Below are 26,686 nucleotides of genomic sequence, written 5' to 3' on the forward strand. Positions count from 1 at the left end.
GAGAGAGAGACTCAGCTGTTCAGACTAAAAGATGGCTGAGCAGATCATTGACACTAGTTCGTTCAGCCCACTCCCACATCTGGAATGTCTAACATGCAGAGGGTTTGGGTGGCATTGATGATCCGGGAATGATGTGGGGTGTCCCCCTTTCCACAGGACGATGCTTGGGACGATGGACGATGCTTGGGGGCTATGCCTCTCGTGGCCCTTGGCTTGGGCGTACCAGTAGTCATTGGTAGTTGAGTATAAGGCGGATGATTGCCCAGAGGAAGCTCACTCATCGCCCGGCCCATAGTCCCCTAATTCTCATCTTGAGTCTGAAGTGTTGTAGCAGATAAGCGTGCCTCCAAGGTGTCCCAGAAGTGGTCACAGAAGTCATCCAGATGTTTCAAGAATTGGTCCACTAGGTGTAGGTGTGTAGGAGCAGGTTGCACAAGCTGATCGACTCTTTTAAAGGCATTTAAGCCTTTGCTACTATTATAACTGCCTTATTTTATATAGTGTATGTTTTGTGTATTAATAAAGGTGGTGTTTATAGTATATGTGTGTGTGCCTTTCTATATAATGTGTGGTTTAGTTTTGTACTCTGCAGTGCATTAAAAATATAGCACACTGTGATTGTGTTTTTAGATTTAAGTAGTGTGCACATTCACAAGATACTCTCTATTTAAATGATGAACATGTACCATGTGTCATGAATGCTTCTCTAAGAGAAGCAACTGACTGGCTAGAGATCATCATGATTGCTGGATTACACATGAGTTTAATTGTGTTTTGCAACTTTTTTGTAATCAATGGGTGGGTCCACGTTTTAAACTAAAAAAGGATTGCATAAAACATCTAACTAATAAATATATTTATATTCAAGATTAGAGTGCCACTTTAATCCCTTAAGGACACATGGCATGTGTGACATGTCATGATTCCCTTTTATTCCAGAAGTTTGGTCCTTAAGAGGTTAAGGGTGTGGAGGCAACTACAATAGTATGTTGTTTATAGTTTCAGTCAAGTTTTCTGTCAGGAGTTCTTGGAAGTCTTCATGTATGTTGGATAATTGCAGATCTGCAGTGGCGTACTATGAGAGGTGCAGGGAGCGTACTTTGACAGGGGTTTTAAATGTTGCCCCTGTGTCTTATGTAAATGGACCGGGTCACTTACAGGAGTCTCCACATTAATTTCACCTCCAGCAGCAAGCCCTTCTTCACTCTCTTCACATCTATGCTGTGCCACCGGACCACCAGCGAATCTAGTGCCCCCCTCCCTGGCCACAGGTAAGAGTCAGGGAGGGGGTGGAAAACCCAAATAATACAATCTGCTACCCCCCCCCCCCCCAGGAATTATCCCACGCAGAACACCCACTGTATACACTACACAAACACACACACTGCATAGCCTATACACACACATGCATTGAATACATTATGCATACACTAAACAAACACACACCTGCATCCACTACACACACAGACTGCATCCACTGCACACACACACTGCATCCACTAGACACACACTGCATCCACTGTATCTGTGTGTCGGTGTATCTGTAGGTGTGTGTTTTGTGTATCTGTGTGTCTCTATCTGTATGTGTGTCAGTGTTTGTCTGTATCTGCGTATGACTGTGTTTCTATGTATCTGCATGTGTGTACCTATGTGTCTGTGTATCTGTATGTGCCAGCATGTGCATCTATTTGTCTACATATCTGCATGTGTACCAGTGTGTTAATATGTGCATACATCTCTGCATTTCACCAACACTACACACGCATACACCCCTGCATCCATAAACAGACCACCATATTCAAACACCGCACCACACAAAAATGCTTGCCTGCATTAAAATGCCAACACTACATGCAAACACATCTCTATATTCACTCACACATACTCAATACTAAAACATGCTTACATTTGGGGGGAACAAACCCCACAAACACTGCTCAGTGCTAAATACATAAAAAAAAATGTGTGGGTGGTTTTTACATATTAAAGTTGCGGGGTGCCAAGTATAGGATCCGCCTAAGGTGCCAAATGCTCCATATACGCCCCTGTAAATCTGTCTGGATAAAAGAGCCCCTCCTAAGTCAAACCTGTAAGATTTGTTTTGAAACACTGGTAGAGTTCTAAGGCCTATAAACATTCATATACATTGGAAGTGTAATAATACAGAAAAAAACTGGTATATTGTACAGAGCAATGTTGATTTACAGTAAAACAGAGAAGCAGATAACTATTAATATATAAGAATCACAGGCCGAAGTACACAAAGATTTAGTGGATATACACAGCATTGCAGATATGAAGCAAGTAAGTATGTTCCTATAACAATATAGTCTCAAATTGGTCAATATAGTTTTTATGTGAAAATTCTAATGCAATAACATGCAGGAGTTTTATAGAGTACAGGTTGTTCAGACTGTAGTTTATAGTGTTTGAGCTGCAGGGATAAAACGTATAGGAAGTCCTTGAGATGAATGCAAGGTAAAAAAAAAAAAAAAAGCTCAGAGTAGATTTAACCACATTAAAAAACAATCAAAGCACAAAACATCTGCAAATATGGTTGGACAAGCAGTAGTCAGTTGAGACGTTAGTAGACTATGAGCCTGGGAACATTAAAGAAAATACTGATTACTGAAGTCAAATTAATAAATGCTTGAAGGATCATTTTAGTGTTAGGAATACAAAGATGTTTTCCTAATAGTGACGTGTTCACAAAGTCAAACTCCATCAAACTCCCGGAAGCACCTCTAGTTGCTCTCTGGTAGACAGTCACTAGCAGCAGTCTTAGCACTGCAATGTAAAACATTCTCTAAAATTGCAATGTTTTACAGCGCAGGACTAAGAGGAACAAAGACAGTGCACACAGATCACGTCAATGAGATAAAGCGTTCTGGGTGCCTATAGTGTCCCTTTAAGGCAGGAGTAGTAAACTTAATTTATAATTTCAGGAAACAGCAAGAAGTCAAAATCAGTGAAACTTGTTCAGGATGAAGGAATGAGGACACCAATGCACCTTATTGCAAAGGCACTAACTAAACTGAAGCCTTTCTTTGTATAGAGTTAAAATAATATTCAAGGAGAACAATTGCAGCTTACAATCTAGACATGATTGTGCGTGTATGGGTGTGTACGTGGATGATCTGTATGTGTGCGTTAATACGAATTAGTCTGTGTGTGTAAGAGGTAAAGATAAAGTTAAAGTTTTGGGGGAGAAAATACAATTGTGAAAATAACAGAAAATTATCTAAAATTATGTCACTGTAAGAAATACTGCTTTCAATCAGTATACTGTACACACTAAAGGTCAGAATAGAAAATAACAAGCATCTCTTTATGATCTATATGCAGTGAATGTGTAGAAAACATAAAACAATGTGTATACAGTAAGGAAAGTATATAGCATAGGGACATAGTAGAACAAAAAAGAAGAGTAAAAAATTTAAAGGAATGAGGTAGAATGAAAACATTCAGTTAGGGGGCGGGGCCTGACCGCTGAGAGCAGAGGATGCAAACCTGTATAGCTCCTGCTCTGCGGCAATAAATAAACGGATTCAGACAGCCAAAACGGGATCTGATCGGTCCAAAAGGACCTCCAGATGATAGGCGGAACCCAGGGGCAAACAACGATGCCACACAAGCTACGACCCCGGCTTACTGCACCTGTTATTCCCATGACGCCTACACACATGGCCGGCGTGATGGAGACAGCTGCTCCCCCGCTGGCACTGGCGGCTGACAAGCGGAGACCAGACTCTCGTTCCCCCCCTATGGACCGGTGGGGGTCATCCCGGTCCACCCTCGGGGGACCCCGATGCAGCCCGGCAGGATAGCCGTGGCGACACAGGGGCCTACCACAAGCGACGACACAGCACCCACAATGGCGGAGGCGGTGTGCTTCCCCAGCACTCACAGTGAGCTGACAGAGGCCGAGCATCGGCTGGACAGGGCCTTCCAAATCTTCAGTGAAAAGCTGGAGACCCTTCTGTTCCCGCCGGACCCAGAGGCTGAACCGGTAACCGGGCCGCAAGCTCGCCCACACAGGGTCGGGGGGGAGGAAGCACAGGACCCCCCGGCATCGAGCCACACAGCGGGCCGGAGGCCACGAGACAGCCACAGGCAGCGGGAGATCGGAGATCAGCTCCACAAGAACCCAGTCAAGCTCAAAGACTTATCTCAAGGCCCAAAGCTTCACCCACAATGGTGAAAGAGCGGAGCATGCAAATCACGGCAAACGGACCAACGCTTCCATCACCTACCGGAGGCTACTATGGTGGGCCATCCACAATACCTTCCCAGGCCGAAAACCACAAGGAGTCAAACTCCGAAACACCGACCACATCGCCGGAGGCTTGCCAGACGCTGGCGGCAGCATAACACCCAAGCCCCACTCGGCACCCAACGAAGGGACGACACGGCCTCTCTGAGTAACCGAGTCGGTGGATCACGGGTGCAGGTCTTCACAACGACCTGGGGCCGGAGGACGGCCGTCGCCAACCCACACCGTGCTGCACCCCAGTGGAATTCCCGGAACGACAGTGCCACCCTTCCCACTCTACCAGTCTGTGCTGCAGTCCTACCAAGCAGAGGTATAGGTTGAACTAGCCCCTTGAACTGGCAGTCCCACCAACAACACTCTCAACCGAGGGCATCTGGGGACCTAGCCTGAGCAGCCCTCATGGACTCTCCTTACTGGACTATCACCTACAGTTAAACTCACCACGCTGTTCACTAGCATAAATTTTCCGCTACATGAAGCTCAAACGGGTGCTCAAATTTATTTACTTATTATTATTATTATTATTATTATTTTTTTTTTAAACATGAGATTACGGACTACCCACGGGCCTCAACCACCCACTGATCAGCCGACACAGACAGGCAGGCCTGAGCAACGCCTCTCTAAGGGACAATATTTTACCGGCGACTGGCGCAAGCTAAGTACCTCTCAAGAACTTACGCTGACTATATTGAACTTACCGTACCACTAATGATTAGACAGCCTAGTACTGTCAACTCTGCCAGGATATCACTGTTTATAAGTCAGCCTACTGGATACCCTCAGACTGCCCCTGTGTTGCACCCTCTTCTATGACACACACTCTGATGCCGACAAGTAATAATCAGCCCCAGCACTTGAAACTTAGTCTCACACACTATAATGCATCAACGCAACAATACCAAATATTAAGTCATTATAGTCTACAACCTGTTTAGCGATACCTGTCAATGTGGAAATGTATATCAAGCCACATGCTATTGATGGCACAATTTATGCTTATAATCTCAAACACTAGTCATTACCGTACACTTAGGTATTACGGTGAAGCTAAAAAGTTAAACAACACAGTACAAGGAATGTTAGCATGTACCCTACGAATACCACTATTTTTTTCTGCTATGACCTCACATACTAGTTATTTACTGCGTGCCTAAGTTATTGCATAGTCTAATGTTACTAGTCTATCAGGATAGGCATAGCTACTAGCTACAACACGCTTTTGTTACACGACACGTTAACGCAATTAAAAAATGAGGCATCATCACTCAGGAAATTTTATTTTTCAAAGCTATCGATGTACTAACCCTTTATTGTAAACCGTTTTTGCATTTCCCTCTCTTTGTTTCTGTACCCCATCTAATATGCTTCAATAAAAAGAAAGATTGACAAAAAAACAAAACAAAAAACACATTCAGTTAAGCTGAAGGTTATTTATTTAGGAGTTTATTATTTTAACAGCAAGCATGGAGTTGCTGCAACAAATCCCTTAAATAGAATTGCTTTGATGCACAGTTCATTGTCAAAAGACCTCATAAAAGGAACCATTGCTGTCAGAAATAATTTCCCCTCTTCTGAGAAGGATATACTACTGCTTAGGAGAGTCTGAAAAGTGAGTTTACAATCTCAGACTCCAAAGAAGACACACCTGAAAAATGAAAATTGAGCTCAAGAACCTCAGGCTCTGAAGAAAACTCATCATTAGATAATCCTAAAATTTGACAGGAAAGTCAGTCTAGAGAATAAATTGCATGATAAATGTAGCTCTACAATTGTTGTCGATGATTATGAGCCATCACTGGCACATCTTATCACAACCCCAAGGATGTAGATTGGGTATTACAGATCTGTACCTTCAGACAGATGTTCGCAATCACCAGATATTTATACTTAAATGAGACATGATAATTATCAAGTATTCATTTCTAGAGAGCAGCTCAGATTCTTGGTAGAAGATGGATTTTCTCTGGGGTTACATCTTGGTTTCTTCATTTTTGCCACCTACCTACGGTCCCCAAAGCATCTCAGGCACTGACTCATAAAGGTGAAAATATGATCTGTATTCCTTTAGCAACATGTTATTACTTCCTCAAACAAGAATATTTTTTTGTATTACTTTGTATTTATTTAAGTATGACCTGCATGAAAGACAAAACGTAACCCCTGTAACAATCCCACATTGTAGTAAACAACATTTTCAAGCAATATGCGTTATTACTTTAGCCTAGTCCAGACATAGCCAAACTGAGCCTCGTAATCCACATGCAGCTCTTTAGACGGTCCAATACAAATGAGGGGATACAAAAAAGGGGATACAAATGAGACACATGGAGGGACTGGGGTAGTTAATGAGGCACATTGAGGGGCTGATGGTTTAATGAAGCACATAGAGGGGCTGGGGGGGAATGAGACAATGGAGATGCACACAGAAGGCTGTGGGGGAAAGAGACACACAAAGGCCTGTAGGGAAGAGAGGCATACAGAGAGCTGAGGGGCAGAGGCACACAGAGGCACTGGGGAGGGAAAGACATAAACAGAGGGTCTAAGGAGGACAAAAAATACTCTAATAAATTTAATTACGGCTCTTGAATATTTCTAAATTTTAACATGAGGCTCTTACAGACATTAAGTTTGGCCACCCCTGGAATAGTCAAAGGTGTTCCAAAATGTTGAATATATACATCCCTTTAGATCATGAATTTATTTTTAATATTAAAATACAGATTAGAAAGCATGAAAACATTGACTAGAATCTACTTACAGGGTGCATATTTCAGGGAGTAGCATCATTTAAGGTGTATATGAAATTATTCTCCTTAATCGTACACTATGGGCACCTGACCACTTCATCTCAATGAAGTGGTCTGGGTGCCATGTCGCAGTTCTTTAGGAACAGAAATATTTACATTGCAGGGTTCACATACCTCTAATGGCTGTCAGTAAGGCAGCCACTAGAAAAACGTCCTCTGCTATAATCGAATCAAACTCAGTTTAGATCAAATGCTGCCATACATACCCACTGGCCTCCCAATGCTTCTCTATGGGGAATATCTGGGTTGGCTGAGATAATCAGCTTTAATGATCTCAGCTAAGGATGTGGGGTTGGAATTGTGGACACGGGCGTGATTAAGGCTCTAAGTTTAAAAATAATAAAAAAAAAATGCAAACGAGAAAGGTGGGGGGCAGTAAACCGGCTAGAAAATTGAGATAATGTTACGAACACATGTTTGTATTGCTAACGTTATAGCTTTCATTTAAAAGTGCCTTAAATTAGTATAGATTGCAGTAATTAGTACTATGACATGTAAAACTATTAATAGAGATATATCCATTTCATTCTCAGAAACAGGGCTTAAGACTATTTTTATAAATAATGTAGATTTTAAAGCAGCAAGGATATAACACCAGGGATTTCTTAGCATTATGAAAGAGCTTCCAGAGCAATTATATCTGCAGGAGAAGAATCTATTACTCTTTTATTAATGTTGCCACATTTTTTTCTACATCTTTACATCTACATCTCTACATCTACATCTCAAACTATGCTGTGCACCAATTTTCTGAACCTCCCTTAGATGCCAGAATAAAGGACCATCTAGCTACATTGCAAATCTTTAAACAAAAGCCTCATTGTGGATATTAGTGTTGTCGCGAACCCGAAATTTTCGGTTCGCGAACGGCGAACGCGAACTTCCGCAAATGTTCGCGAACCGGCGAACCGCGCGAACCGCGCGAACCGCGCGAACCGCGCGAACCGCCATTGACTTCAATGGGCAGGCGAATTTTAAAACCAACAGGGACTCTTTCTGGCCACAAAAGTGATGGAAAAGTTGTTTCAAGGGGACTAACACCTGGACTGTGGCATGCCGGAGGGGGATCCATGGCAAAACTCCCATGGAAAATTGCACAGTTGATGCAGAGTCTGCTTTTAATCCATAAAGGGCAGAAATCACCTAACATTGACACCTGTCCTCAAAGCCCCTGATACACACTGACACAGAGCAGAATAGAGACTGTTCCCCGTCCTCAGAGACCATGATACACACTGACACAGAGCAGAATAGAGACTGTTACCCCTACATAGGGTCACTTGGCAGATATGGCGGGGTCGTGGGAGGGGGAGGATGACTTTCACCTCTTCCCCTCTTAGATTCCCGTTGTGCTGTGACATCACCCTTATACGCTGTGTAAAGCATACTATTTAATTTGATCAGCATGGCCACTTGAGTTTTTATAGTTTTCACGCTGCTTGTAGTTTATATATGGTTCACAAAAATCAAACAAACGATAAAGTAAACATGTAAGGATTCAGAATATTCTTTCAAACCCTTACACATTGTGTGTATGTATTTTTTGTCTTAAGTTTGTGGCTTTAAAGAGGTTTACGTTGTTTCTATGATGTGCATAACATGTTCTTGTAAATGTTTGTTAAATTTTTCCTGGAATTGTAATTTTTGAATCTGAATAAAGATAGTCAAATCCCTGATACACACTGACACAGAGCAGAATAGGGACTGTTCCCCCTACATAGGGTCACTTGGCAGATATGGATTGACACCTATCCTAATGATCCCTGATACACACTGACACAGAGCAGAATAGAGACTGTTCCCCCTACATAGGGTCACTTGGCAGATATGGATTGACACCTGTCCTCAAAACCCCTGATACACACTGACACAGAGCAGAATAGGGACTGTTCCCCCTACATAGGGTCACTTGGCAGATATGGATTGACACCTGTCCTCAAAACCCCTGATACACACTGACACAGAGCAGAATAGGGACTGTTCCTCCTACATAGGGTCACTTGGCAGATATGGATTGACACCTGTCCTCAAAGCCCCTGATACACACTGACACAGAGCAGAATAGAGACTGTTCCCCGTCCTCAGAGACCATGATACACACTGACACAGAGCAGAATATGACTTTCACCTCTTCCCCTCTTAGATTCCCGTTGTGCTGTGACATCACCCTTATACGCTGTGTAAAGCATACTATTTAATTTGATCAGCATGGCCACTTGAGTTTTTATAGTTTTCACGCTGCTTGTAGTTTATATATGGTTCACAAAAATCAAACAAACGATAAAGTAAACATGTAAGGATTCAGAATATTCTTTCAAACCCTTACACATTGTGTGTATGTATTTTTTGTCTTAAGTTTGTGGCTTTTAAGAGGTTTACGTTGTTTCTATGATGTGCATAACATGTTCTTGTAAATGTTTGTTAAATTTTTCCTGGAATTGTAATTTTTGAATCTGAATAAAGATAGTCAAATCCCTGATACACACTGACACAGAGCAGAATAGGGACTGTTCCCCCTACATAGGGTCACTTGGCAGATATGGATTGACACCTATCCTAATGATCCCTGATACACACTGACACAGAGCAGAATAGAGACTGTTCCCCCTACATAGGGTCACTTGGCAGATATGGATTGACACCTGTCCTCAAAACCCCTGATACACACTGACACAGAGCAGAATAGGGACTGTTCCCCCTACATAGGGTCACTTGGCAGATATGGATTGACACCTGTCCTCAAAACCCCTGATACACACTGACACAGAGCAGAATAGGGACTGTTCCCCCTACATAGGGTCACTTGGCAGATATGGATTGACACCTGTCCTCAAAACCCCTGATACACACTGACACAGAGCAGAATAGAGACTGTTCCCTGTCCACAGAGACCATGATACACACTGACACAGAGCAGAATAGAGACTGTCCCCCCTACATAGGGTCACTTGGCAGGTATGGATTGACACCTGTCCTCAAAGCCCCTGATACACACTGACACAGAGCAGAATAGAGACTGTTCCCTGTCCACAGAGACCATGATACACACTGACACAGAGCAGAATAGAGACTGTTCACCGTCCACAGAGACCATGATACACACTGACACAGAGCAGAATAGAGACTGTCCCCCCTACATAGGGTCACTTGGCAGGTATGGATTGAAACCTGTCCTCAAAGCCCCTGATACACACTGACACAGAGCAGAATAGAGACTGTTCCCTGTCCACAGAGACCATGATACACACTGACACAGAGCAGAATAGAGACTGTTCACCGTCCAGAGACCATGATACACACTGACACAGAGCAGAATAGAGACTGTTCCCCGTCCACAGAGACCATGATACACACTGACACAGAGCAGAATAGGGACTGTTACCCCTACATAGGGTCACTTGGCAGGTATGGATTGACACCTGTCCTCAAAGCCCATGATACACACTGGGGGGAGCTACTGTCCTCCCCAACCCCTGCGCGGTGGGTGGGGGCCATAAATCACAATGGGGGGCCTACTTACACTAGAAACCTTTTTTCTTTGTAAAAGCACGCTATAGAGACACCAGATATGATTGGCAATGTGCACTGGAACAGTTCTGGAGAGCACACGCTGAAGGAAGGACTGACAGAGCCGCTTGAAGGACACTGACTGGCTGCTATTATCTTACACTAGAAACCTTTTTTCTTTGTAAAAGCACGCTATAGAGACACCAGATATGATTGGCAATGTGCACTTGAACAGTTCTGCAGAGCACACACTGTAGGCCTGACACACCCGCTTGAAGACAAGTAACTGCTATTCAATCTATAACAGTGAAAAAAAAATTTTGGTTTTAAAAGCACGCTATAGAGACACCAGATATGATTGGCAATGTGCACTGGAACAGTTCTGGAGAGCACACGCTGAAGGAAGGACTGACAGAGCCGCTTGAAGGACACTGACTGGCTGCTTTTAGCTTACACTAGAAACCTTTTTTCTTTGTAAAAGCACGCTATAGAGACACCAGATATGATTGGCAACTGTCAAAGCATGCTTGCACAGGTCTGCAGAGCACACGCTGAAGGAAGGCCTGACAGAGCCGCTTGAAGGACACTTACTGGCTGCTATTAGCTTACACTGGAAACTTTTTTTATTTGTAAAAGCACGCTATAGAGACACCAGATATGAGTGGCAACTGTCAAAGTACGCTGGCAGGGTTGTGCAGGGCACACGCTGAAGGAAGGCCTGACAGAGCCGCTTGAAGGACACTGACTGGCTGCTATTAGCTTACACTGGAAACCTTTTTTCTTTGTAAAAGCACGCTAAAGAGACACCAGATATGATTGGCAACTGTCAAAGCACGCTGGCACAGGTCTGCAGAGCACACGCTGAAGTAGGCCTGACACCCAGACGCTTGCAGACAACTAACTGCTCTTCTATTACAGTGAAAAAAAAATATTTATTTTAAATCTAAAGCTTAACCTATTGTAAAAACAGATATGAGTGGTTGCACTGACTGTGCAAATGGGCAAGGCATCCAACCTGACACAGAAGCTGGCAGGCAGGCAACTGCTCTTCTATTACAGTGAAAAAAAAATATTTCTTTTTAATGTAAAGCTTAACCTATTGTTAAAACAGATATGAGTGGTGGCACTGACTGTGCAAATGGGCAAGGCATCCAACCTGACACAGAAGCTGGCAGGCAGGCAACTGCTCTTCTATTACAGTGAAAAAAAAATATTTCTTTTAAATGTAAAGCTTAACCTTTTGTTAAAACAGATATGAGTGGTGGCACTGACTGTGCAAATGGGCAAGGCATCCAACCTGACACAGAAGCTGGCAGGCAGGCAACTGCTCTTCTATTACAGTGAAAAAAAAATATTTCTTTTAAATGTAAAGCTTAACCTATTGTAAAAACAGATATGAGTGGTGGCACTGGGCAAGTAGGCACAGTATGCAATGTGAACCTCACACAGAAGCTGGCAGGCAGGCACCTGCAATTACATTACACAGGAAAAAAAAAAAAAAAGCAGCCTGATGTTCTAGCCCTAAAAAGGGCTTTTTGGGGTGCTGTCCTTACAGCAGAGATGAGATTAGTCCTTCAGTATTGTAGTGGACACTGAATACCCTAGCCTAGCTATCAATTTCCCTATCTAATCAGCAGCAGCTAAACTTTCCCTCCTCTCACTAAGCATGCAGCTTCAGAATGAATCGAAAATGGATGCTGAGAGGGAGGTTGGAGGGTGTGGAAGGGAGGGAGTGCTGCTGATTGGCTGGAATGTGTCTGCTGACCGAGAGGCACAGGGTCAAAGTTTGCCCAATGATGACGAATAGGGGGCGGATCGAACTGCGCATGTGTCCGCCCACCGCGGCGAACGCGAACACGCTAAGTTCGCCGGGAACTGTTCGCCGGCGGACAGTTCGGTACATCACTAGTGGATATATATTTATATATATATATATATATATATATATATATAATTTATTTATTTTTATTCTTTATTTTTCGTGCATGAATAATACATGTTCCATTTACACCAGCAATGCCACAACAGCTAATGCCAGTGTTTCCATAAACATATAAAGACAATTGAATAGCATGAATAACTGTGCACATTTTTTTTATTTAAGATTAATGAGAGTAGACAGTAGTGTGGTGCAAGTCAATGCGAGTGTATAAGAGGCTGAATATGCGTAACCATTGACTGTGGTAATAGAAGTGTAGGAGGCGCTTAGTGTATGAATGAGTATCTCTGAGTAGGCGAACATTGCAATACTCTCAGTATGCTGAACTTCCTGTCTGGGTATAGGTTATTAGACAGCTTAAAAATATTGGTGAGATAAATCCCCAGACCAGCGTGAGTATATCTGTGGAAATTGTCACCCCTGGCTAGCAAGATGTCTACCTGTGACCATCAATCCCTGGACCAGATTAGTTAGATAAACAGAGACAAAATCCTGAGGACTGCTACACCTTTGTTAGGCTGTGGTTTTTTTCTGTATAGCTAAGTGCTAGGTGGTGGTCGGGCTAGTGGTAGATATGTGGCATTTACAGAGAGGGTGACAGTGCCAGTGTTTACCATAGAGGTGTGGGAGTAAGATGGGCCATAGCTAGTGCTCAGAGCTTGTTGATGGAACATGTGTGTGTTCTCATCTAACGTTTTCAGGTGTGCAGCTTACACATTCCTAGCCTAGTTATCCCATAATTATCCTGCTCTATGTCAGAGTAAGGATGTGAGCTGTTGTGCACGGGGGGAAAGGGCCGTTCAATTGCATGAGTCCCAAACAAGGCCTGTAAGAGGCAGTCCCGTTTGGGGCCAGGTTTTGGCTTTGACACGGAGCCTGATGTGGGCAGCTTGGGTACAATATCCGCAGCAGCCCCTGGGTTCTATCTGTGGGTCGGTTGAGGCACTGCACTCGGGGCATCAATGCTGAGGGAGAGCTGAGGGAGTCCCAAGCGCTGCAGGATCGTTGTGGCTTCCTGGAGGTCCTGAATGATGCGGGTTGAATCCCTGTGGAGGATTGACAGTGATCGGGATTGGCACCATCGGTAGTTTATTTTGTGCTGTTGTAGAAGGGAGGTGAGTGGTCGTAGTTCTCGGCGCCATGCCAGAGTGTTGCCGCATAGGTCTGCATAAAGTGTCAGTGACATATCGTCGAAGGTGTAAGGTGACTTGCCCCTCAGAGCATTCAGGACTGCCACCTAGTCTTTTCCGTATTGGCATTGGAGTATCAGGTCCCTTGGTGTTGTCGGCGGCGCTTTTCGCGGTTTGGGCCCCCGGAATATGCCTTCAATCACTATTGCCTTTGCATTTTTGGGCACCACATGTGGGAACTCTGCTTCAGATATATTTTCAGGGATCCCCTTTACTTTCATGTTGTTCCGGCGGCCGGAGTCGTCTTGTGCTGCAAAGCGGCATTCATATGAGTAATTTTGCTTTTGCAAGTCACTGACCTTTTGTTGAAGAGTTGAGATCTGCTGTGTACAGGAGTGTGAGTTAGTTTCCAGTGCTCCTATGTGGCCTGTCAGGCCCTGCAGGTCCTGGCGTATTGTGGCCATGTCCGCCTGTAGGTTTTTTTGCAGGTCTGCCAGTAGCTCTTTTAAGATTGTAGTTGTCACCGGAGCTGAGTCTGGCTTTGCTAGAGGGGTCGGCGGTGGAGGCGCCTATGCAGGTATGTAGCCCTCCTCTGATCCACAGGAGAGATCATCTGGGAAGTCCGTGCAGTCCCCAGTGGTGGCCGCCATCTTGGGCCCGTGAGCGCCATGAGCCTGCCGCCACAGATCCCCAATATTCATTCCCAGGTGGGGTGCATCCTGTCGTGGTTTTTTTGTTTTTTTCCCCATGGGGCTTACGCACGCTGGGGAGTTCTTCTGGACACAATAAGGCTGGCCTGGATGTCGAAAACTTGGTAATTATTACCTCCGTGGACTGGAGCTTTACAAACATGTGACCGTCCGCTTTGGCTGTCAGACTCCGCTCCCGGATATATTTATTTTAATGGGAGTTTTCCATTTAGTTTTCAAGTAACTCAACATATAAAATTTTGTTTTGAAGAGAATAAGGAGACATATATGTCTTAGTCAATGGGAAATTTATTGGATTTGTAATCTCATGATTTACTAACTAAGCAATTTTATAAAACCAGAGTGGGATTTTAAAACCCTCTCCTTTCTAAGCTTTATCAGATAATTGCCTTTGGGGATGGTAATCTAAGCCCAGAGTTGATAACAACGCTATTAACAACTTTTCAAAGCTAAAATGGAAACTTGGAATCCAAGAAATGGATTTAAAGCTTTAATGCTATTTTAAAAGAAGTCGCGTAGGGGATAATCTTTCTACTCTGTCTTTTTCTTTTTTTTTACATTTTATTAAAAATTCACAAGGTGTGCTAAGAACTCCACATGTAGATGTGTATATAATGTTTGTTCTTTATTATAATGTAATATTGGTGTTATTTGAAATTACCATCATCCCATAAACATACATTGTTTAAATGCATTATAGTTTACATCATTCCTTAAACATCCAGATTAAATACATTTAAACACATAGACTAAATGTGAGAATGCAAGCTAATGGGTTTTGTTTCCACTTTTGTTCTTACTGTCAATCATAACTGTTGCTCTTTTCTTTTTATGAATTTAGAATAAAAGTTAATTATTAGATTTAAAATGGTCTGGCCTACTATACTTTTTAGTACTGGTGAGTCTTTTTTTTTACTACCTACTACCTTCTTACTAACCAGGTTTACAGTGACTCTTCTTACCAGTCAGTCGTATTTGGCCCCCAATGGTAGCATTGCTGCTCGGTGTGGCACTCACTCTAGTGATAACTGTGATAACACAACTAGACACTGTAAGTTCTGCCTTTTGTAATTTTAGCATAAGAGAAATTAGTCCCGATTTTGTCTTTTATCTTTTGATTGCATTGAAATTGTATTAAAAGTTTATAAATCTTTTCCATCCTGAAGTGGTTATGGTGCCAGAAATGCCCTGGGAGACCTCAATATAAATATTCAAATAATATATTTCTTGTTTCAGCCTATGTTTATCCTTACCTTGTCTCCAGCACTGGGGGCTGGACTTTACCCATGGCTGCTCCGGTCTATCTAGCCCACCTGAAGCAGATATTAATCAGCTTGGTATATAAGCAGTGCCTTGCCCTGGGAACTTTGTCAGTTCATTGACTCTGGTTCCTGTGTTTGTATTCGTGATCTAGTGTTCTCCAGTTGGCTCCTGACCTTGGCTTTTGTATCGTGTATCCTGACTTCTGGCATCCTCTAACTTTGGCTTACCCTCGTTTATCCTGACTTCTGGCACCCTCTGACTTTTGGCTTACCCTCGATGATTCTCCTGCTTGTGTCCTTACCTGTACTGCGACATGGAGCAATATCCTGCACAGTCCCCATGCACAGACTCACAGGCTAGGTGAATTCTTACCTGACCACCCTGGCTTGTGTATTTAATTGCAAGGGTGAGCATATATCTCTGCCTACTGGACTCTCACCTTAGGTAAGCCATTACAGTGGGCTACCGAGCCAGGCCTCTGGCCAAGGCTCCAAGCACCACATACCCCCGAAGTACGCCAAGAACCCCTTGCTGACCAACGCAACGGTGTACAACTCCAGCTCCTCCGACCAAAAGATCACATGACAGGTCTGCCTTCATAGCTGGGGTCACTCAAAGAAAATGGTGTGATGACCGCACGCCAGCTGTCGCCTGCGACAGACTACGGCTTAACCAGCTCGACCGCCTGGTAGAATGATGCGTAAGAGACTGAGCACAGGTCCCTGTAAATGTCGTCATTGACCGAACTCCCCTTGTGATAGTAGAAATGGCGAAAGAGTCGAAATTTACCCGCCTCTTTCTTGGGAATCACTCCCAACAGGGACAAACACAAACTATCCAGCGGGGCCATCCTCCCCAGTTGAACCTCCTTAAGCAGCTTGTCCCGCACCACCTGAGGAAAGTCCTTCGCTGAAAGCAAATTACGAAACTCCAGCTCCCGAAACGGTATGATAAAACACTCCGAAAACCTAGCCCTCAACAAGTCAGCGGCAGCCTTGTTACCGTAGCGGTTTAGCTACGGCAGCATCGTGTCCAACTTCACCGGGGTTATGCCCGGTGCCCAGACCTGAACCACATCAGCTCCCACCCGCAGTGTGTCAATAAAACCCTCTATAGTTGCTGCAGATCCAGAGTCACCAGCCCAGCCCTCTGCCACTGAAGGCACACGGTCTGCTGCTCCAGGGCCACCAGACCTGATATAGGTAGCTGCTGATCTTTGCTCGCCAACCGGCGTGACCACCCGGTGCACCAAACTCACAGAAACCGACATGCTGCTGGACCTAGAAGAATAAGAAGAACTCCTGGGCAGTGTGTCACAGGCTGCCGCTGCCCTTCCGCCCTTCCCCTGGGATCACCAGGAAGCCACCCTAGCATCCCATTCTGAGGCCCTTCTGCCCTGGCAACCTGAAGCCCCGTTGACCCTGGACCTGGGGCTACGACTCCTGCTGCGAACCCTAGATGGCCTGCCATGCCCAAGTCACATTGAACTCTGAAGAACCACTGGAACCTGACCGCGCACGGGAACAGGAATGAACCTCCATGGGTACACTGCCATCTGACTCCGAGACCCTGTACTGCTTCTCCCAATGGGCGCCGGCTCCCCTGCTTCTCCTCTCCTGTGGCCTACTGGATCTCCGTGAGCTCCCTGAAGCGCCTGCGCAGCTGTCTGCCTGCTCCCCTGCCCGAGGTGTGGCCTGCTCAGCCCACCTGCTTACCCGAATCCTCCTGCTGATCAATAGGGGGAGTGCGCGCACGCTCCCAGGGTCCCCCATTCTGTCCACGAGACCCCCAACCAAGCCACTCACTCCCCCCCCATTCCCTGAGGGACCGACCATGTCGCTGGGATAGTGGTCTGGCCACCACTCACATCCCTAGAAGCACACCTCACACTAACGGGGCCTACTGCTGGCACTCCTTCCCAACTCCCCGTAGCAGCCAGTGATGACACCCTTGGGGCCTGCACTGAACGGAACCCCCCACAGCAGAGGGGCCCACTGCACCATGGGAGGGAGAGGTACTTGCCTGCTGTGTATCCCGCTGTCCTGGAAGCCAGTTCCACCTCCGCCTTGGCCCGGTAAACCGCTCCCTCCATGCTGCTCTGCCACCCTCCGGTCTGGGCGCCACGCAGCTGCCCGACTTCAGGCCTCCTGGCTGTGCTGCCTCCGATTCCTCCACCCTGTGCCACCAGGCCGCGGCAACTCTGATAGTGGACTCACTGGGCACACTTCTACAGGCCCCTTGCCCGACACGCCACACTCTCGCCACCTCCCGCGTCTCCAGGGCTGGGGCTAAGCCGCGCTTGGGGACTCCTCCTTCATGCAGGCTGCGTGGTCCCTCCAGCCACCAAATCCACTGCCGCAACCGCACTTCCAAGCCTCTAATGCACCCACGCCGCTCCCCTCCGTGCCACCGCCGCCTGGATGCTGGCAATCAGGGTGTCAGGGCTTACCTGAGTTGGAGTCTGTAGCGCAGATGTATGTGCTCACCCTTGCAAGTAAACACAGGCCAAGGTGGTCAGGTAAGAATTCACCTGGCCTGTAAGTCGGTGCACGGGGGCTGTGCAGGATGATGCTCCAAGTTGCAGTGCAGATACGGACATAAACAGGAGAATCGTCGTTGGTAAGCCAAAGGTCAGTGGGTGCCAGAAATCAGGATAAACCAGTAGAAAGCCGAGGTCAGAGGATGCCAGAAGTCAGGGTACACGAAATAACAAACCAAGGTCAGGAATCAACAGGAGAACACAAAACAGCAATACTTGAACCAGAGTCGATGAACTGACACTGCCCTCAGGGAGAGGCAGTGTCTTATACCTGACTAATCAGTGATCAGCCACAGGTGAACCATGAGTGACAGGAGCAGTCTCAGATAACGCCCAGCCCAGTCCAGCTGTATGGTGGCTCAGAGGCAAAACAGCAGCCCCAGCACTGCAGAGTACCCAGGTTCAAATCCCTCATCGGGCACTTCTGGGGTGACCTCGTCTGGCAGTCTTGATGTCATGGTGAGAACCTTTTTTTGAATGTAGAAAATAATCCAGGCACTCCAACAAATTCCAGAGCAAAGGCAATTTTATTAGAACCGTGACACAGGACCTTCACCGAGTCCATCCTGCAAGAAAAAACACAAGCTTACCAGGCTGGATACACCAACCCAGACTGGTGAGCAGATTAGTTGTGGCAAAATCAAGATGGCTGCCTTATATATACTAGGCCTGCCCTTATTCTAATCAGCCAAAACTAGCCATCCCCACCTAAGCCCGCCTCCTAGCCCTGTCAAATCTTCCATTCCACTTTAGCTACACTTGCTCCATGGGACTACAGTCCATAGTAAAATGCATGTAATCATTTGTGTTCTTCTGACACTGACATGGTTTATCTGGGGTAGTGATTAATGTATCAGCCAGGTATAGCCTCTGACTGCAGTAAGGGCCAGTTTCTTGCACCTTATCATAAGGGTGCGCACGAGATGTGTCAGGTGTGTCTAGGCACACCCTAATGCAGCCAAAGTTCTGGTTACCAAATGAGCCGGCTGGGAGATCAATTGTTATGACGCAGAGGTGGAGGAGGGAAAACTTGGTCTTTACTTCCAGGCCAAGTTCACCGCTACTGTATTACCATGGCAACGCTGTGACACATTCCCAGTGTTGATTGGAAGGAGCTGTCTGCACCCTCTGCTGCATTTCCCATGGAACCACCAGGGATCAGTATTCTCCTCAAACAGCCCAAAGCAAGCCACTCCTGCCTTGAGTGAGCCTTATTCCACCGTGCTCTCTGTTTGGCTTTTACCTGAGATTGTAACCCAGGCATTTGCAAAATGTAAGCATTTTTCATTAAGGAAGTACAGCATCTATCAAATTCAGAGTTAGATCTGGATATGGAACTGTCTGTTCATTTGTGTAATTTGCTTAAGTTATTTTGGGACAGTAAGGATTTTACTCAAGTTAGAATTCATCACTGTTATTTATGTTGATTCATGTTTTTAAGCCAGGATTATTTGTGTACTGTGTCTACTTATATGTTCAAGTAGAGATTGTAGCCGTATTAGTCCAGTGATGAAGATGTAAAAATACAGATACAATTTGTATCTTGTAATACCTTTTTTATTGGACTAAGATAATGTTTTAATGACAAGCTTTTGGGAGAACCTCCCTTTCTCAAGTCTGAAGCATTCCTGAGCAAGATGAGTTTTGTTTTGTGTCTACTTATATATAGACATATTGTGTTCCTCGTCTACTTTTTCTCTTTTCTTTTTCTTCAAACTTTCTCTGTTGGCATCAGGGAATTTACATGGTTATATACTAAAGAGAGAAATGTGGGGAATTTTAAGTAAATTTTAAATATAGATGGACTGTAAAAAAATCCCCCATTTGGCTATGCTTTCAGTTTGGCTACTTTGGCCTATATTTGAAATTCACTTTGAATTCATGACAATTCTCCCTTTAGTAAACATTCCTTTTTAGGTTTTGGTCCACTGTTTTTAACCCCTTAAGGACACAGCTTCAAAAGCTTGTCTTACCCTTAACCCCTTAAGGACACATGACATTTGGTCCTTAAGGGGTCCTTAAGGGGTTAAGGACACAAGACATTTTTTAATGTTTTGGTGTTTGAGTTCAAATGCAATTTGCATCTCTCTCATTTATTGCACCAACACATATTATATACCGTTTTTTTTAGAGGGCAAAAAGGGCTTTAAGTTGATGTCACATATACATAGATAAATTCTCATTAATTATAAAAAAAATGCAGAAAAAATTGAAAAATACAACAAAAAACAACAACATTTTGTTCATAGTTTTGGCAATATTAGCGTGTGCTTAATATGTCCAGCTTAGAAAAAGTTATTCAAAATAAATTCCTTTATGTGTTTTGATCTATAGAGTGCATAATATGTATAGGATTTCAGCTTATTTTGAAAATTACAGTTTACAAAATAAAAGAACTAAAATAAAATTTCAATGTGAAACAATTTTAGAAGTTATGTGTGCCACACAAAAGTACTTTTATATAAAGTAGACATCACAGGCTATTTACCTAAGGTTATTTTGACACTTTTTATGTAGTCATTTCATCGCCAATCTCCGCTAAATATTGGAGTAAAATTGTGTTTTTTCTCTATTTTGGCATATACACATATAGCAAGGTTTCTGTAATGTGTATTTCGTTAAGCTGGTGTGTGCTATTCCTACACAGAACCCCATATTGTGTTCAGCTATATCTGCTAAGTATAACGATACACCAATTGTTTGCCTTTGGCACTATTCTGTACAGCTACAATGCCATATAAGACACAAGGCTATTTCAGTTACCATAGTTAGAATTTTCATAAATGGGTATGATGGGCCTATGTCTCTTTTTGGGGTATATAGCAGTTTCACTGTTCATATAACCCCACAAAGGGCTTCCATTTGATAAAGCAGACAACTCAGGGTATCTTATATGGTGTATATTGTACATTAACTTGTCCCCATTTTTTCACCAATTTATGTCAATGTTTGTTTTGGGAAAAATTTAATTTTTACATACATGTTGCCGAGTATTTCTTACACTTGATATGTATCACTGTCATAAAATCCCCCAAATTATGCTCGGTAACATCTTCTGAGTAAAACAATATGCCCAATGAATGACCTAGACACTATTTTGTAAAGCTACAGTGCTGTAAAAGAGACGTGACAAGTTCACTTTTTAAGTGTGAATTTTCATGGAGGGTTTTGATGCGTCCGTGTCCCACTTTGGAGTACTTGAGCAGGCTACATATTCCAACTACACCATAAAGGCATACCATTTCTTAAAGAACACATCCCAGAGTATTTCAAAAGGCATTTTTGGAACCTTAGCGTGGGATAATTTTTCCGCTAGCTTGTGTAGTGTAGTGGTAATAAGCATTTTTTCTGCCTTTTTGACACAAAGTGAGTTTGCACAGTATATTTTGCAAATCTTATGTATACTACGGCTGTATAATATATGTTGCTCAGTTATGTCATCTAAATACAACAATACCCCTGTATGTACCTTTGTCAGGTATATGGGTATGTTGAAGGGGCACATTAGAGACGCAGCTATTCAGTTTTTTTCTACTTTGAAGTTTTACGCTGTGTCCATGTTCCATTTTGGAGTAGTTTAGCTGCCTATTTATTCAAACTTCCCCACAAATCTATTTTTTACTGTCAACCCCTAACAAGCAGTAAGCAGCACTAACAGTAAATCCCCTAATTTCAACACCCTAGCTAGCAAAATATATCATTTTAAAATATTTAAATTAATTAATTAAATAAATTGAACCCCTAAGGGTTAAAAAAAATAAAAGTTAACCCTCAGGGGTTAAAGAAATCAGATCACTGTATAATACTGTGATCTGTATTTTGATCACTGTAGGCAGGGAAGGGGTTAATTTTTATTAGGACTGGGTAAAGGGGGGTGGTAGGTTTTTTTAAACGTTATTTAAACTTTTTTTACTTTTTTAAAACTTTTAAAGCTTTTTTAAAAAAACTTCTTTTAACATTAACCCCTAGCTAGCCTAACACCAAATTCACCAATTCCCCACTAACTTTCACCCACCCCAGCTAGCTAAAAATATTATTTTAAAATATTTAAATTAATTAATAAAATAAATTGAACCCCTGAGGGTTAAAAAAACGTAAAAGTTAACTCTCAGGGGTAAAAAAAAAAAAAGTCAGATCACAGTAAAATACTCTGTAGTCAGTGATCAAACGGCAGTGAAGAGGTTAATTTTATCCTGTCAGAGGGATCACAGCTGCCGAGACAGCGAGATCAGGTACTCCAAGTCTGCCTCGAATACCGAGGCAGACTGGAGGAGCATTAACCTCGCGATCGCCGGACTTAACTTTAGTAAATTACGGAAATGTATCTGCGTAAGGGGAATCTTACATCTGTAGTCAACAAGGTTTTATTGTAAAGTGAAATATAAGCGAGAATAATAGGTAAACTAACCAAACAGCAATTACATTGTAATTTGTAATTTGATGTGTTCACAAACTGCCAGAATGATCGTTAATGAGCCAGGTTAATAAGTCTCCCCTCAAGACAAATGTTACCTTTAAGAATTGTCTTGAGGAGGTATCTATATTCCTATGTTTCATGAGCTATGCCCCATCACCAAGATTAGACAGCTTGTATCTGTGTCTGTGCGTATGTCTGTGAGTGTGTACCTATGTATGTTTGACTGGGAAAGAGAATAACTCTTAATTTGTGGAGCACATTGAGATTTTGAGTCTTCCATCCCACCGTATAAATACTTCACCAATCAACACTTAACATGAACACAGTCGACAGTGATTGAATGAAAAAAATATGCTACTTTAGGCCTAATTGGGACGGCCATATTTGTCCTACCCTGGATACATATAATAAGAGAGGAAAAGGACTTGTTTCTAATGGAAAGGTGACAAAATACATTTCAGAAAAACAAACAACAAATATTTAATATAATTTTACATTCAGAAAATACATTGTCAATCAATGTCTCTGTTTAGTCTTTCCAAAAACTAATAATGGTTTGTAAAACAAAACAAAACAGGACATGCATAACACAATGGAATGCCAAAACATGCTACATTTGAATAATTCTTCAGCATTTAAAAATATGAGATGTACACTTAGAAAATGTTTAAGTCCTACAAATCGCAACTGCTTTTGTTCATAATCACTTCTGATTGCACTTATGTTTAGGCATGTTCTGGATGACCTAACATAGCATCCTGTCTATTTTGTTAAATCCGGGGGTGCCCAAAAGGTGGATCCCCAGATGTTTTAAAACTACAGCTTCCGAGATGTTTTGTCATTGTAAAGACATGCAAAACATGTACTATCTGCATTATCCAGCAAAATACAGGTGGAACAGATGTAGTTTCTGGGACAAACTGTGAATATGACTAATGAACAAAGCAACAAAAATATTCACAATAGCCATACTGAAAAGCTGAAAATTATTTTTGTATATCTTTGTAAAACATCTTAAATATTTTTAACTAGACGGTATAAGCCTATTTCACAGTTCATAATATGCTTTTATAGTAAGAAGAACAAATTATTTCATGATATATTTTAAACAAGTACAGAATATAGATATATTCAGCATATATCTCTATATTGTTCTGCTTAGTTTACCTGTGTACTCTTTGTTAGGAAACGATTTAGTTTCTACTGATACTAATAGGACTGACTATCATCGTGTTAGATGTTGTTCATTTGATGAATAAATATATTAGTTATGACTGATGCAACATCATGTTTTACTTTGATATTATGAACATTTTTATACAGAAGTTTTTCTGTGATATTACTATACTGTCTATATATGTGTATTTTACTCGTTAGTCATATTTATTTGGTGCTGGATTGGTATATAAGAGTCTACACATTGTAGTATAACATTTTGGAACAGCCTGTTTACCCCCATCAGGCTCTGCCCTAGTCTTCAATCGTTTAAGAAGTCCCTCAAAACTCACCTCTCCAGAAAAGTTTATGGCCTCCCAGAGTAACTTCCATTTCACAAACATGGCTTGCTCTCTATTAAATACCTACTCTACCCTCACCTTCCAGTTCTGCTACTTTCTCACCTTGTTGCTTAGTTGCTAACTGGTTCAATGCCCTTCTTGTTGTGTTTTTACACCCCACCTTCTCTGGAATCTAAGCTCATTTGATCAGGGTCCTCATTAATCTATCGTTCATGTAATATTTTGTAACTGTCTCATTTATTGTTAAATGCCCCCCTCTTATAATACTGTAAAGCATTTTGCGGTAAAAGTTGGCTCTACATAAATGCCAATAATAATAATAATAATAATAATAATAATAATAAAATGAAGCACTTTCTTCACGAAACGCGTAAGGCCATATTACTTTACTGAAGTGAGAGCGAGAATTGCACCAGTGGAACACAAATTGACAGAATTATTGTGAAAACACGTGCAAAACTCAAACTACTTTGCTCTTCTTGGATCTCCAGTGGATTCGTTTTCTCGTGAATGCTGGCTCTCAGGGGGAGACTTGAGCACTAAGCAACAAGTAAATAGTAGTGTGGAAGAACTGTGTCTCCTGATATGCGATCTCTTGCTCAGGGATCCTGTAAACGTGTTTAATCTTTTTTTGGAACAAAGTTTTTGTTAACCATATAAAACTATGGATCTGTTATCTTTCTTTTCGATACAGTGGAAGACAGTGAAGAAGTGTATAAATTTGGAATTGGATCAATTTTAATGGTCCTTGGTGCTGTTTAATGCATACTGATCCTTCACCTTCCGTATGTGTTCTTGCATTTAAAACTGTGAGCAATAGATGGATGCGCAATTGTGTTTATATATTGTTACTCTGTTATTTGGTGTAATGCTTGCTAATTCTATGTTTTACTGATGCTTTTACTGATCTCCTTATTGTGTAAGCATATTTTTCCCATTTTACACTTTAAATCACAGATTGTCAATCGGATATCTTATATTACACACACAATGAAAACAAATTCAAAAAAACAAAATGCAATAAGCCATGTATATCCAACATAAATTATATTCAAGATCTCCCATAATAACATGCACCTTGGCTATATTACAACTTATTACTGATTCCGAGTTCAAGAAAATGTCTCACCTGTTATTCTTGTTGCGGATATTGTAAGAAAACCAACAATCTCTTCTTCTTCCATTGCTGGATAGGAAGCTCAGTGCAGACAATAAGCAGCTGATTAAAAGATGAAATACAGAAAATGTTCCTTGTAGACTCTGAGAAGCTTTCTTTCTAATCCAATTTTGACATGTTACTTTGTGAACTGAAAAACCTGTTTACTAAGTACTGCTGCCCTACATTCATTTGTATATTGAGCAAGAATGTAAATAATAGTTTTTTCATAATAGGTGATTAATGTGCTGTCACTACATTTTAAGTCTGCCAAGTATATATACATTAAGATAACAAGAAATATGCGTGACTTGAACATGCATATTTAAAAAAAAAAAAAAAAAGCACTTTCAGCACTTGACAATATATGATGATGCTTATAACTTCTATTCTATATTTCTCCCTCCCTCGTCTGTGGGCATTCTTGAAGACCTTTATGGCTGCCCATCATCATACAATTACAAATATAAATACATTATTTATAAAGCGCCAGTATATTCTGCAGCACTGTAAAACACGTAAACAAGACAAACCTTCAATTTCAACAAAAGATGTATGGCACACAGGACCAGTTGGGGAAGAGAGCCCTGCCCAGACAAGCTTACAATCCCAGACAGGCATACACACTGACGAAGTCACACATATTTAACAAGACACACATTCCTGGATAAGCAATGCAAGACACAGATAGACATACAGATACCCACTGACAGTAACCCACACACATATGCATTCTAAGGAAGAATAGAGGGGTTGTCTGCCCTGGGCAACAAGTGGTACTGAGCAAACTCCTCCCACCAGAGTGGGCACCTGCCTTCTGGTATGTTTCTTGCGGAGGTGCTGCTCAGCAAGTGACCACCCTTTCATGCGTGTGTATGAGTCAGTGTATGCATATGAATGGGTGTTTATGAATCCATGATTGTGTGTGTATGAGAAGTGTGTGTATATGATTCAATCTGTGTGTAAGGGATAGGCAAAATGCGGCACTCCAGATGTTGTGGACTGCATCTCCTATAATGCTCATTTAGCCATAGTGCTGGCAAAGTACAAGGGGAGATGTAGTCCACAACATCTGGTGTGTCCAAGGTTACCTAGGGTATATTAATGTGTGTATGTAAGAATCTGTGTGTGTATACAATGATCAGCAACAACATTAAAACCACTGACAGGCGAAGTGAATAATATTAATTATATTATGACAATGGAACCTGTCAAAGGTGGAATACATTCAGGGCCGGATTAACAGGCCCATGCTTATGGAATTTGTTTTTTTAATTACTCTTCACATGCTCTTGCTTAAGTATGGAAACTGAAGAGGGATGTAGGGGAACAAAACTGGTGTGGACAGCCTGACAATTAAACTAGTTAAGGTAAAGCTGACTTTGCGCACTATGCAAATACTCTTGATGCTTCAGTCTCTCTAAT

At 42.5% G+C, this 26,686-nt stretch overlaps 1 protein-coding gene across 2 annotated transcripts in view; it reads right to left on the minus strand.

The window, feature by feature from the left end:
- The window catches only part of LOC134572196 (uncharacterized), a 107,667-nt gene extending 82,250 nt beyond the window's left edge, over window positions 1-25,417 (minus strand). For both annotated transcript variants that reach the window (XM_063431005.1, XM_063431004.1), the window contains exon 1: window positions 25,235-25,417. In XM_063431005.1, the coding sequence (XP_063287075.1) occupies window positions 25,235-25,289 (55 nt within the window). In that variant the 5' untranslated portion in view covers window positions 25,290-25,417. The remainder of the gene's footprint in view (window positions 1-25,234) is intronic.
- Window positions 25,418-26,686: the final 1,269 nt, after the last annotated feature.

The sequence above is a fragment of the Pelobates fuscus genome, chromosome 9 (assembly GCF_036172605.1).
Source record: "Pelobates fuscus isolate aPelFus1 chromosome 9, aPelFus1.pri, whole genome shotgun sequence".
Lineage (NCBI taxonomy): Eukaryota > Metazoa > Chordata > Amphibia > Anura > Pelobatidae > Pelobates > Pelobates fuscus.